The sequence below is a fragment of the Tachysurus vachellii genome, chromosome 2, assembly GCF_030014155.1.
Source record: "Tachysurus vachellii isolate PV-2020 chromosome 2, HZAU_Pvac_v1, whole genome shotgun sequence".
NCBI lineage: Eukaryota > Metazoa > Chordata > Actinopteri > Siluriformes > Bagridae > Tachysurus > Tachysurus vachellii.
In genome coordinates this window covers 32,246,877-32,261,172 of record NC_083461.1, presented here as the reverse complement: position 1 = coordinate 32,261,172, position 14,296 = coordinate 32,246,877, and the positions used below count along the sequence as shown (strand labels likewise).

General features: G+C 34.0%; 2 protein-coding genes across 3 annotated transcripts; one reads left to right on the top strand and one right to left on the bottom strand.

The window, feature by feature from the left end:
• The first annotated feature begins 5,637 nt into the window (after positions 1–5,637).
• On the top strand, positions 5,638–7,528 carry wu:fd46g04 (endonuclease domain-containing 1 protein). 2 transcript variants are annotated; one of them, XM_060891966.1, is made up of 2 exons: positions 5,638–5,981; positions 6,152–7,528. In XM_060891966.1, the coding sequence occupies exons 1-2, from the start codon at positions 5,679–5,681 to the stop codon at positions 6,596–6,598; spliced, it is 750 nt and encodes a 249-aa protein (XP_060747949.1). In that variant the 5' UTR covers positions 5,638–5,678; the 3' UTR covers positions 6,599–7,528. The 2 variants fall into 2 exon arrangements, with proteins under 2 accessions (XP_060747949.1, XP_060747941.1); XM_060891958.1 differs by having other exon boundaries at positions 5,641–5,981; positions 6,092–7,528.
• Positions 7,529–8,313: 785 nt separating this feature from the next.
• On the bottom strand, positions 8,314–13,089 carry LOC132841783 (uncharacterized). The gene is made up of 5 exons (XM_060864312.1): positions 13,011–13,089; positions 11,833–11,871; positions 9,923–10,165; positions 9,257–9,508; positions 8,314–9,133 (listed from the first exon to the last, which is right to left on the bottom strand). The coding sequence occupies exons 2-5, from the start codon at positions 11,864–11,866 to the stop codon at positions 8,751–8,753; spliced, it is 912 nt and encodes a 303-aa protein (XP_060720295.1). The 5' UTR covers positions 11,867–11,871; positions 13,011–13,089; the 3' UTR covers positions 8,314–8,750.
• Positions 13,090–14,296: the final 1,207 nt, after the last annotated feature.

Genomic DNA, 14,296 nt, shown 5'->3' with positions numbered 1-14,296 from the left:
TCAATAATTTAGAGTGATATTCAGGTTCATGTTAATGAGGCATCCAACATACTGCAGTGTACATTATAATTGTAGTGTAGATGTACAAAGCCTCAAAGAGTTAATGATGTATTAGACAGACAATTAGCATGAAAGCTACAGATTTGAAACCTTTTCTATTTGAACAGTGTGGTCAGGATGTAATAAGGTTAAACAAACAAATAGGCTGTTTTTCTTACCAAAACATTCAAACACACTTTCGGCTTTCTGATAACCGCTTAATATTTTGCAGCATACAACCAAATTTTAATTTCAGATTCTTATTTTATTTGTAACGTACACAATCATACACAGAACTACATGCATTACAAAAAGCTTTTTACAACTGTCTGTGAATAAAAAGAAATTGGGACAAATTGCATTGTGGGTAATTTAGGAAACCAAAATGAATCCAGTATGTAGATGAAAAAAATAGAAACTAAAACATCTAAGCGTTGTTTATTGAATGGATTTTTAATTAATACCACTAGAGGGCACTCTAGCTATATAACGGACTTGTAAGTTATTTCACTGTTTTTTTCCCCCTTTAACGTTTGAGCTACAGCTGATTCTTCATGAATGAGCCAAAAACAAGGCCTTCTTGGTATCTATCTTGTTTTGTTTATTTTTCTCCTGAACTTCAGAATGACCTCATCGCCATGATAGTTTCATGACCGCAAAATATCCCTGTATAACAAATTGTCTTAAAAAAAACTTATCACGGTCAAGTGTGTCTTCTGTCTTCTGTATTAAGTGTCTTCTGAATTCATTCATAATGAATCTGTTAAGGTGGATTTGAGTTATCACAGACATGAATCATGAATTCAAATTTGTCTCTGTTCTGGGTCACCACAGTGGACCATTCGATCTGCATGTCTTTTTTATTTGGGGTGAAAGCGTAAGATCCTTAGCCACAAAATCCAAAGCCAGAAATACAAATTTTCTTGATCACAACAAACATGTTACATGGCTTATCTTTAGCCATACTGAGAGCAACTGTTCTACAATCAAGGCAGCTCGTTTGTGTCTGACAATAAGCTGTGTCGTTCTCATGCATATCCTGTGGATAGAGCAGTTGTTTTGGTAGAATAATGTTTCCTTCTAAGCAAACGCAATACATAACAACAATATGCCACACATGATATAACAGAACCATCCTTTAATTTTTAGGTAGCAAAAGTTAGTTGCTCTTTGGAACACATTGAAGTAATTTTTTTTTTGGGGTGGGCAAATACAATTCACATTATTGGCTAAGCAGGCCAACACCTGATTTGCATACATGCACAAGGAATAATAATAATAATAATAATAATAATATATTTTTTTTTATGTAGAGTTTTCTAAATATTGATTGCTACTGTAAATAATGTCTTGTGATGATGTTCTTACCGAAGTACTGACCTCTGTGGTTGCGGAAGTTCACTTTATCCTTACAATTAAGTTTACCAAAGGAATTTATCAGAGACACAAGGAACAATGTGTTAAAACTGCTTCATGAATCATGCTCCAAAAAGCCTTACATAATCATCCTAGAATATAGAACAGGTGGGAAAAGCTGTTAGTGCTGACAACATCCTTTATTGAAGGAATATTTGTAAATGACTCATTGTCATATTCAGTTAGCACATACTATATCTTCTAACATATTTCTTTAGTAAGTGGGAGAGGGATAGCTTGAGTTTATGATGATCCAAAGGAACTGAGTAAACTGCATTAATAGAACGTTTGTGGAGTTGATTAAAGTTACAGTTTGTGTCAGTAATATATAAGTATGCACAACTCAGTATTTCCATGGTATTGGTAGGAATATTATTCAGACCCAAATCTACTGCTGATACACTTATTGGTTAATGTAAATATACACTGCTTGATATCTGACAAGCTTTTGCAGCTGAATCTCTGGCCATTATTAGGCTTGTATTAACAAAGATAGAAAGGTTTAGTAAGATGTAAACAGTGAATATACAAAATCACAGCTAAAACATAAATTGCTTAAAAACACTAAAATGATAAATGAGGTGACATAAATCTAACATTTGTTTTATGTTTTAAAAATAAACATTTATTTTCCTGTATATTTTATGTTTAATTTTAATTTCCTTATGTAAAGAAATAGATTTCATGGTAAATCTAGAATGAATTTCCTAGTTATGTGATTGTACTTTTTTTTTACCATGTAGAGTTTAACAAAACAAATTTGTTACTAATTCAAATTCTAACACAAATAGAAGGGAAATGATTTATAATCACACAATCTAGCACCATTTGAGTCTCTTTTCTCCCAAGGTTTCATCTTCATATAAATTTTGGGAGTTTTTCCCTATCAGTGTAAACTCTGGTTTGCTCATTCGATATGTATTTATAATTTTTTTCCTGAATTTATAGTATATATTTCTGTAAAGCTGCTTTGTGACAATGTACATTGTTAAAAGCACAATACAAATAAAACTGAATTGAACTGAATTAAATGAACCTTCACTTAAGAAACCACATGAATCTACCATATTCACTTACTTTTTTTTCCACTCCTGAAAATCCATTGTGACTGTCGCTTAATGGGCAATGTTAAAGATGTGTCAGATTGCACATGAATAATTGACAGCCTGTGACTCAAGGGATTGCTGTTTCACGGGGCCGTCTGGAGACAACAGTTGCTTTGGTAGCTTTGTGGCCGAGTCTTCATCAGCAATCATTTAAAGACTTCGGCAGGAAAGCATTAGTACTGGGTCTGTGGTGATCTCGGAAATTGCGCTGACGTGTTAGTTCCTCTAAGCATTATTTATCACCCAAATGAGGATGGGTTCCCTTCTGACCCTGGTTCCCCTCAAGGTTTTTTCCTCCTATCATCTATATAGACTTATATAAATATAAATAGACTTTATTTTAAACTTGTCTGTTCTGTTTCTATACTTATGTAAAGCAGCTTTGAGACAATAAGAATTACAATCTTATGCTATACATATAAATTGAATTGCATTGAATTTAATTATTTTAATTCAATAAATAAGGATTTTGATTTACTGTAAATGTGAAGAAATGGCACAGTGTTTTCTTCATGGTGTGCCATTTCTCATACAATAGTGGAGGGTGTAGTATATAGTATATAGAGTTCTGAACGTTAAATGTAAAAATAAATAGTTTTCCTTTTTGTATGTATCTCAACCACATGTAAAACTCTATTTCCACATGGAAAACATTATTCCATTTGCCCTGCCCACAGAAGACTCGCCTAATTATGCAACCCAACCTACAAATTAAAAAAGTGCCAGTAAAAGGCGTTACTACTAACTATAAAACTTTTGGTAAGGCTTGCGGTAATCATGTCAAAGCTAATATGAATCACCTTTCTGTATGATTTACTGGATCAAACATGGCACCACACCTTTAGCAGATGTGCTTGGAATCAGGTCTTCAAAAAAGCACCTATAAGATATTTGAAATTCCCCATTGTGTTTTATAGTGTTTTTGTGCAATGTGGGAAACTATAATATGGTTCATGTACATTAAAAGACCATAGAAGGTTCCTGAGATTCATCAAAATAAAAAAGTGCCTAATCGATAGTAATATAGGGGCAATTTTATGGCTTTGTAATGTTATTTTTGTTGCCATGCATAAAAGGCTCCACTTTTACTCTCAGAGGAAACTGTCACTGCAAATCAGGGCAAAGTTAAAATGAACTTATGATAAAAACCTCTTTCTCTGGTTAAGTCTGGTGGTCTGTTCCAGGATGATGTCTGTCCCCTGGTCTCACTGAATGGGTTCATAAGTGTAAAAAATGCTATACAATTACTAATAACATTCACTCCATCACCTATGCGAGATTTTGTGGTGACAGCACTGTTCATCACAGCAGTACCACCAAAACACTAAATGAGGAATATCTTTTGGAAGAATGTTGTTATCAAGATGTTCTGGTGGCTTGTGGAGGCCTAACACCTATCACACAAGTTGGAAGCTACAAGGCCTTCTTGAGTTATTCTGGCTGTATGTGATGGCTGGGACGTTCCAATAGTTGTTATCAGGGGGTGTCTATCCACATCTTTTTGACCATATAGTGCAGGTTATTCAAATAGATTCATGGGGGCCAGTTCATGAAAAGCATCGCAAATGAGAGGCCGGATAGATGTAGTGATGACACAACAACAATAAATGAGCCCATATGTTGTATTTTGCATCATAAGACACCCAAGTAAGCTTATTTCCTACATTCAAATGGGTAAATCAAAGAGCCATTTTCCAACACTCATCTAGAATTTAAATACACATAAAAAGTTCACAATATGAAAAATAACATTGTTTTATGGTATTTTAAGTCTAAATAAATAATTTTAGTATGATTATTTAAACTACAACAGCCATCTCAATAATTGGCAAACATTTAGGCTGCTTTCTAATGAGAGAAATGACATTTTTAGATTTCATAAGAGCAGTGCATTCGGATTTATATGTTGTCAGTTCAATACATATACAGTGGCATTCATGAAGAATGACAAACAAAAGTTCTCATCTGCCATCATCCTGTCAGTCATTGCGTCTGACAGGAGATGCTGCTCACACCCTCCTATAACCTCACGTGACTTCTGCTCTGTGCCGCAACTGAACAACAACAAAAACAAAAGTGTCTAAGTTTTCATTTACCCTAAATGTATATGCTGCAGTTTCTCTTTCTTAGTTAGCACATTATTACAGCTGATTTTTCCCAGCTGTGTCTGCTAGACAAAGGTGTGTATGGGTGTTCCTACTTTATATTGTTTTTAGAGATCATTAACTGGTAATGTAAAGTTATATTTAGAAAATAATGCTAGCTACAAGTGCAAGGTTAGACTGTAAAAGCATTTTGTTTGTCTGTTTCTGTAAGTACATATAGAAGAGGTGACCTGGATTATTTGAATAATCATTGATAATTAAGATAAGTGATGAAAGTGGAATTTAGCCTAAAATATTTGCCAGATTATTCATGTCTATAAATAAGTCAGCATATGCTGTTTTTCCTTGGCAAGGTGAGGTTTCTAATCAGAACCTTCTAACCTTTTTAAGCAAAAAAAAAAAAAATAACACCTGTTTTAATGCTGATACCTTCAATGCCAATGTGTGGGCACATCACAATCACACAGCTGTCCTCCCTCCACAGATGGCTCACAAGTTTCTTTTTTATGTCTTTAAATTATGCATACATTTTTCCTCTATTATCATAAAGACTGCAAGCAATTCAATTACAGTAAGTGCATTGAAACATGTGCATAAGTGACTCACTGCCTGTAGTCTTTATAAACATTTAGATTTTTTTTTAAGGCACAAACCTGGCTGTATAAACCATTTTACAGAATTATTTTTCTATGTATTTCAACAGAAATGCTTCAGACACCAATTTGTTTAGTCGAGACCTCTTTCTCGAGTTCATAAACATTTTCCAAAGAGTATCAGAAAATCAGATTTCATTCCATGAACTTGAAAAATATCTTTATTTACAAGCTGTGTTTTTCCCATACAAACCCACAGCCACGTTGCCAGACTGGTCAATAAGTAACACATGGCAGTGCGTAGATTGGTGTGTGTGTGTGTGTGTGTGTGTGTGTGTGTATGTACCTGTGTGTATTTAAAAAGCTGTGTTCTTTGTGCTGTTCATTTCTCCTGTCTCTCTGTCACATTTATAAAAACAATGACTTCCAGCACATTTTATCTCCTCTTCCTCCTGCCTGCTTTATCTCTGTCTGAAGTGACCACTTTTTCACGTTGTCCCCAGTTCTTTGTTCGAGGAATTCAGAGTATTCCCACAATATTGCATGACCCGTCTGACAAGTATCGTTACGAACAAATATGTCAGTGTCTTCTGGATCAAAACGGACCAAAATATTTCTACGCTACTCTTTATGACACGAAAAACAAAATTCCAGTTTATTCTGCCTATGAATTCAACCATGCAACTGTTAACAGAATAGATCGCTGGTATGTGGAGCCACAGGTAAGAACTTTGATTTTATCTTCTCCAAAAGTCCTGGGTGGTGCAATTATTACTGTTTTTACCTACTATAACTTAGAAATCTACGCTACTATTTCTGTTTATTTTTGAAGCTTGATGCAGGAAACATTATCTGTATGGCAACTCAGAGCAACATCCCTTCACTCAATCAGGGGCGGCGACAAGCTCTTAACAGTGATTACGAAGGCTCAGGCTATGACAAGGGCCACCTATTCCCAGTTTACCACACACACAATGAAGAGACCATGCTGGCCACTTCCACGTTGACAAACGCAGCTCCACAAGGTCCTAGCTTCAACCGTGGTCAGTGGAAAAAACATGAGAATGACCTGGCCACAATATTAATGAAGAACTGCAAAAAGGCTTACATTGTCACAGGGGTAATTCCTGGGAATCAAGCCATTGGGAAAAATGTAAGAGTGGCTAAGTATTACTGGAATGCTTACTGCTGCTTTGATTTTAATGGTGCAACAACCTCAGCAGGCTACATGGGCCCTGATAACAATGGCAATGTGCAGATGTACACTGTGAATTACCTGGAAGTTGACCTGAAAAATAAGTATGGACAGGTCTTCAGTGTCTTCCAGGGCTTATGCTAATAATAATTCAAACCACCAAGTATAGCTTAAAAATATTAATCAAAATGATTTTGATTTTGAGACCTATCATGCAACTGATATGTCTAAAGCTATCAAATACTTCTGTGGACTTTGCTATTGACGTAGGATCCTATGGGCTCAACTGTGGCAATTAGTTGGCAACAAACAGAACAGTTAATTGAATGACAGGTCCCTGCTTGGAATCAGACACATTGCTGATCAAAATGGACACTGATATTAATTTCATTACACTATCAAATTAGTTCCAGAAAGTTTATAAGTGTAAAGTGAAAATGTTTCTTGTCATCACTACAGAAAAAATATTGATTAATCTGTTATGCACGTTACTCACACATGCTGACACATTTGTACTGACTTTTTAATTGTTTCCAGCTTCCTTGTTTCTTTGTCACATAGTCTTGGCAAAGACTTGCATGTTCTGTAATTCTACACTGTATACAATGTTGACAGTAATGAACTGTGTATAAAAGAGAGAATTTAAATTTGTTTGCATCAGCCTATTGTCATGTCAGCACCGGAACTGGTAACCACAGACAACAGATTGCAACCCACACCCACATTATACAGTTACATGCTAACTGGGCTCAATCACACACACAGACACAAGTATATAAGCTACCACACAAGTAAATGCTCTAAAAAGCTTTTTTACTGTTAGGAACTTTTGGGACTATTTCCAAAATAGTATATTATAGACTGGGTGTATTTTCGCTCAGGTCATGTGTTTTCCCACCTGTGATTTGTTATCCCTGTTTATACCTGCCCTGTTGTATTAGTCTTTGTTCATCATTGTTACATGTCATGCTTTGTTTCTGTGTGTTATTTGTCTCAGATTATGTTATGTAACAATTATGGTTTAATTTTTTTATGTGTATGTGAATAAAAAGTATGGAAAAAAATGTCCTGCAATTATGTCTGGTCTGTGATGTTCATCAGGAAGATGTGACAGTTACCTTGAACAAAGTTAAGTCTAAATCTAAAAAACTAATATACTGTAGGTTGTATGGCTTAACCTTCAACTGCCTATTAAGGGGTTGCAGTTATCTTGTCTGCATTATGTTTTAGCCCACACTGTAAAAAGAATGACGGGCTGTAATTTGCAGTAATTTACTGGCAACTGTATGACAACAAACTGTCATTTTTTTAGTCTTTTGTAAAATAAGTTCTTACATAGTCATTTTTTAATACACAACTTTTTAGTGAGTGGTTTAATGATTGTATGTGAGATATTTTTTTTAAAGAAAAGGCTTTGACCTACAGAGAAGAGGATCGTGTGGTCACATTCTGGCAACCCTAAGCTGCTCTGGTTGTGACCTCAACCAAATACTAATAGCCAAAGCATCAGCCAAATACTAATATACCTATAATGGGTTATGTGTTATATTAATGTATTACAGTACTATACAGTTAATACTTGTTTTTTTATTTATAGTGCAGCTATGTATATAAAAAAAGGCATAAAACAAGCAGAATATCAGAAAATGTATTTTATTAGAAACTACTTCACAGAAATCAAATGAAGAAAGGCTTAGTTTTACAAATATAATTAGAATTTTTACAGTAATAACAGCTAATCAAAAATTGTACATAGTACAAACTAGGAATCACTGTTTCCAATGATTGATGTTGAAATATAAATATAATATTTTACATAATATTTCACAAATTACTAAAATTAAAAATCTTAATTCAGTTAGATTTTTCAGGTGAAATTTACAATACAATGTTTCATCATATTTGCATGAATTATTTTCTATGTGAAGAGATAAATTATTTAAAATAATAGCATTTTAAGCTGCAATCTCTTCAATAAAGATAAACAGAACAGTGTTTATATAACAGAAGCATGAAAAAGTATTTTCATACTTGCAAATATATAATTTTATATTGCCAGTCTGAATGGGCTTATGATATCTACATTTACATTTACGGCATTTAGCAGACACCCTTATCCAGAGTGACTTACAACTGAGCAAATGAGGGTTAAGGGCCTTACTCAGGGACCCAGCAGTGTCAGCTTGGTGGACCAAGGGTTCGAACCAATGACCTTCCGATCAGTACCCCAACACCTTAACCACTGAGCTACCACATGATATCACATAGCTATGTAACTTGCATGACTTTGTGTTGATTAATTTGACAATTCGTTGTTTACGTTTACTGGCATGGTGAACCCATTATTATTCATTTCTTCCCATTGTCCTGCGATTCTCTGCTCTTCTCTTCCAGTGAGAAAGGAAGAATTCCTATTCTCCTTTGTCTCATCCCACTTTCTCTGGAGTTGTTCAAGTTCCTGTTTCATTTCAAAGACCTGTTTCCTCTCCTCATCCATCTCTGCTTGCCGTTGTTCTAACAGGTCCCACTTTCTCCTCAGCTCCTGCTTCTCGTTTTCCACTTGCTTTTCTTTGCGTTCCACTTCTCTCAACCTCTCTTCTAGATTGTCCTCATAAATAAGGTGCATTGATTGGTTGCTTCCGTTATCTAGTTTACAACTCTGAAGCACTCTGTTTTTTTCTAAAAATGAAACATACAAGAAAGATATTTAGTTTCTTCATGTAACAAATATTTTACAATTATTTGCTGATATACATGAATGAGCAAGTTCAACAAAGGCTAGCGGTTAGAGGATTGACTGACCTAGCTCACGGTAGAGTAAAGGCTCACAGTAGAACAGTGCATTGTAGAAACCATCGCTCTGTTTCATCCCATGCTGCTCCAAAACTCTGAACATGGCATGCATCCTCGCCTCACTTCCTTCCTCTTCACACACATGGAAGTACTCTTCTTCTGTGATCAGGCCCTGATTGAGCATTCGGTTGCCCACTGGCTCCACCTGCCTCACTGACTGAATGAGCCTGTGCCTAACCGTATGCACATAAACAGCATGCTCTGAAAGGAAGAAATAGAAGTGTGTTAGTGATTTTCAGTTAAAACTGAGTAGATATATATATATATACATATATCCAGATATATATACAGGTCCACCAAGTGTCCCCTGCCAGGCACTTGAACAATCCTTAAGTGTTAAGTTGTATAAAAATGACATAAAATCTTGCTTTGGGAATGGGCATCTGCCAAATGTAAATGTATGTAAGTGATGACAGAAAGTTTTATTAAATACAAAAATACTATTTCAATAATGCTGTTATTATTCCCAAATTAGATTTTTAGGTGTGTGGGTGTGTATGAATAAAGAATAGAATGGTATAAACAGAATGCTGTGAGCAATCCCATTAGAATAAAAAAATGAAGGCACAATAAAAAAAACAAATATGCTTTCAAAATGCTTTGAATTCAACACACCCATTTGCAGAGTAAGCTCAGGCTCATGTTCCTGTAGTAATCTGTAAAGGGCTTCTCTTCCCTGTTGTCCTTTGCTAGACAGAGCATGCAAGAGCTGTTTCATTCTATCCTGAGGCTTTGGAGATGCTACAATGGTCCTGTATTTGTCCTCATTCAGCAGACCCCGGTTAAGCAAAGCTTTACATATCCGCCGGGTTTCATTCACTCGCTCAACCAGCTCGTCCATACAGCTCATTAACAAATCTGCACACACAAAGATAAGATAACACCTTATTGTGGAGTAATGTACACAAAGGGTATAACTTAACCATGAATTTCTCAGGAAAGGATTCAGTTTCACATCTCATTTGTTTTTTTCTGGGTTTGAGTTTCAGAGATGAACATGAGAAAGTTGAGCAGAATTTCAAATTTGTTTTCTAATGAAAGGATTTTTTTATGTTACAGCATTTCAAGAAATTTTAGGCATTTATGTTTTAGGCAACTTTGAGTATTTTAAAATGATTGTAACACAGGAGGTGTGTTAACACATAATAATAAATGGTTATTGATTGCATCTACAGCCAAGAAATAATGAGTAATTATAGGATTTCTAGATCTTCTAGGTTCCAGGCTTGTCAATAAGAAATGGGAATCTGCTAGAAAAAGAGCCGTCAGTAACTGGTACTGAAAAAAATTCATCTGCAGTTCATCCTACTTTCGAGTAAGAAAGAATGTCATCTAGAGTAAATCTTTTGTCATTTATCTTTTGTTTTTGTTTGTCAGCTATCGATTTACCTGCTGTTTTATATAAGCTTGACATACTTCTTCATTACCGTTCACACCCTGCTATTGTTTTACAGTAGGGCAGTGTTTTCCTCAGGGCAGTGTTATCAGGGTAGATTAAACCTAACCATAATCAACACAAATCTGCATAAACATGTATAAAGTGTTATATGGAAATGTGTCTATTGCCTTTTGTTGTGAAATATATATAAAAACTGGGTCATGTTATGAAGATTTTTCTGACTTTCTGACAATTGAACACCATAGGTTTGGTTTAGTTCCAAACAAAAGTGTACTTAAATCTCCACATTCAGGATCTACAGCAATCTGGAGTTATTCTTAAATAATAAAACCAATAAATCATTAATCTAATAACAGAATCACAGAAGTTCACATGTATTTCATGAATTATTACAAATTAGAATTACTGTAATCACTGTGTGTAATCTCTGTGATCAAATAATATTCCAGTAAAGCAAGTAATATGTGAGTTATGTGCAGAATGTTCAGCTCAAAATGTACTGTATTTTTCTGTGGAATGATTGTCTAAAGAAAACATGCTGGTTGACTGAAGTTGTGTGTATTTTGCATGAATGCCTCTTTTGTTTTGCTAGGCACGTATACTGTCAATCATGTTTGTGCGTCCATGTCATTTCAGAACATTGTGCATTGTACATTGTGTACTGTTACATGACCTAGGGTGTTTTTTTTAAATTCATATTCAGCTTTGCTCATTAGAGTAAGAATATATAAGAAGTATGTATGAATGGATTTGTATTAAGAAATCTTTATCTAATGAACCTACAGTAGATTTCCATTTAGGGTCACAGTGTCATGGTACATTTACATAAGTTTAAAAATATATATATGTATGAAGATATTTTTATCAAAACAAATAAGTAAAAATTTACATTTTAAATTCTAAAAAAAAAAAATAAAACTTTTGCCATTATCACCTGGAATTTTCTAGAAAATTTCCCCGAAATCAACATTCACATATCCTCACATATCACACAACATTTTTTTCTTAATATATTTTTAACTAAATATACAATGAATAGATGTCAACCTTTTGGCTAACTAAACATCCTAGATAAATATTATTGTTTAATGAGTATAAAATTATTGTGCTCTTCTGATCATCTTACCGTGATCTCTTGCCATGTTCATTTCTGGATACATGATGTCTGTTGGACACAAAGAAGACTGTTTCACTCATATGCAAAATAGACAGTACAGTATGTACCATTGTAAAATAACTCTGCCCCACCCCACCCCCCTTCGCGCGCACACACACACACACACACACACACACACACACACACACACACACACACAAAGCATACACTGTCATTTTGACTCAATTACCAGAAATTATGAAGTAAAATAATTATAGAACTTATTTATTATTATATAACTTTTTTTACTATTTTTACGAGTTGCCAGAAATATATCTTGTATTTACAGTAAATAACTGTAAAACATTTTCAATAAAGTGCTGTTAATATCTCTACAGTCTATATCTCTATACTTTTTAGAGTATATTGCTATATGTTTCCAGTAATTTATTATACATTTTTATAAAGTAAGTAAAGCACAGAATGGTACATTTGCTCATGTGGCTGATAAAAAACACAATTGAAGACTGTTGAAGTGAAGATGCAGTGAAGGCGATTTGCAAGTGATCTGTAACTCGCAACCTTAACCACTGAGCCACGACTGATACTGAATTAATAAAACACCATTTGTTTCCCAGCAAAGAAAGTTAAAGGTCAATTTAAGGAGAATTTATATAATTCCCACCCATGACAAAAATGTTTGATATCCCACTATGGATTTCATGTTTTGCTCTTTAACTGCCTATTCACTCGGTGCACAATAAAACAAAATAATGTAAATGTATATCTTATTTTCATCTTGTAGTACATGAGAAACTAGGTTAAATAATGAGTGAATAAATGAATCAAACATATTTTTAATCAAGAGCTTAATGAATTAAATAATGTATTTATTCATTATAAAATGTATAAATAAGTACACAAACAGAACTAAACCATTCATTAAATAAATGTATTAATTATTAAAATTATTTGGTTAGTTAATTGCTTCATTAAATGATTTTCTTTGAATTCATTATTCTTATGAAGCCCACATTTTTAATATCAACATTTACAACATTCCTGCATTAAATTAAAAAATGTATATATAACTACCTAAAAATTAAAATCTAACTTTATTAAAAACAGATTTTATGTACAGTGATCAAATAAGCTTATAAGCTTTTTGAGGAAGCTTAAAATGGTGAATTTGTAGAAAAAGATTTTACCTGTCAGCTTTTTCCCTTTATCCGTTTTGTTTGAATAGGTTGTGGCACTGTAGGCTCCTGCTACGTGTCTGTATGTCTGCTAATGTTTTATCTTCAGTGTGTCGTTTTTTATACCCAGACATTTGCATATTTGGGCATAGAGCCATTTAGTCCGAATTTCCCCACGCCTCATCACCTCCGTGACATCATGTACTGACTGTGGCAAGACTTGATCTTCCTGTTTCACATTACTTACAGTATATTCAGTTGCACTAGTTGCACTTGTTTTGGCATGATTCACTAAGATAAAAAAAAAAAAAAAAGACAAAAACTATTTTGATACTTTTTTCACTAATGTAAAAGTTTTTTTTATTTATATTTGAAAATGTTATTTTTGTTCAGCAGATATCACATCTTACAATTGTAATTGCCAGCTGGAGACTTTCTAAAAAAGATTTTAGGTCTTTGTTTCTAGCTTCTAGTTTATTCACTAGTTTCAGACACTATCCTTGCAGAATCTTTCTGAGAGATGGATCTAGTTCAGCACAGATTTTCAATGAAGTCAGGCCATTCTTGAAATACAGTAGATCGTTGTAGAATCCAGACTCTTTTCACCTTCAATTTGTGTCACAGTGGTTTTCAGAAATTGCTGATATTTACTGAAGGCCATCTGCCATCTACCTGTGCCACTGGCTGCAACACAACCATAAGGAGCAAAACATCCGTTCCATGAGTAACAATTGACAAGGTGTTCTTTTCATCAAATGCTGCTCCTTTATTCACATACAGTGCATACCTTTGGAATGATGTTAATCCATGTAGTTCCATTATTCCACAGCATTTCCGAAATGCATCTGGCTTATTTATATGTTGAATGGAATACATTATGTATAAAACTTCCTGATTGGTTCTATCTGCGAGTTTCTTTGGTTGTCTAGTTTTTTCCTAACTGCTATTTTAATGATAATTCAGACAATGGAAAACTTCTTGGTGGAAGTTCTTAATTTAGACTTTGTAGACTAATTATTTTTATTTTTAGCTTCTCAGTCAGCTGCACAGAGGGGTTGTTATTGAGTGCTGTTGACTGTCAGAGAATTTATTATTCTCTGGAAAATAACACCTAAAAAGTGAATTATATTTTAAGCCATTATAAGTGGAATGTTGTCCAAACTTTTCCTATAATTATCTTTTAATTTAAAATTAATTATCTTTTTTTACATTAATCAAATAAAAACTAACTAGGTATTAACATTTGCTGTAAATATATTTACTTATATTATTATATTATTATATATACTTTAAGTGAA

Bases quoted from the DNA above. Each gene is read 5' to 3' on its own strand.
- wu:fd46g04 (XM_060891958.1), top strand. From the start codon at position 5,679: ATGACTTCCAGCACATTTTATCTCCTCTTCCTCCTGCCTGCTTTATCT. The intron at 5,982-6,091 runs GTAAGAACTTTG...TTATTTTTGAAG, and splicing joins GCTGGTATGTGGAGCCACAG to CTTGATGCAGGAAACATTAT.
- LOC132841783 (XM_060864312.1), bottom strand. From the start codon at position 11,866: ATGTATCCAGAAATGAACATGGCAAGAGATCACG. The intron at 10,166-11,832 runs GTAAGATGATCA...TTGTGTGTGCAG, and splicing joins GAACATGGCAAGAGATCACG to ATTTGTTAATGAGCTGTATG. The intron at 9,134-9,256 runs GTCAGTCAATCC...TTTCATTTTTAG, and splicing joins TTTACTCTACCGTGAGCTAG to AAAAAAACAGAGTGCTTCAG.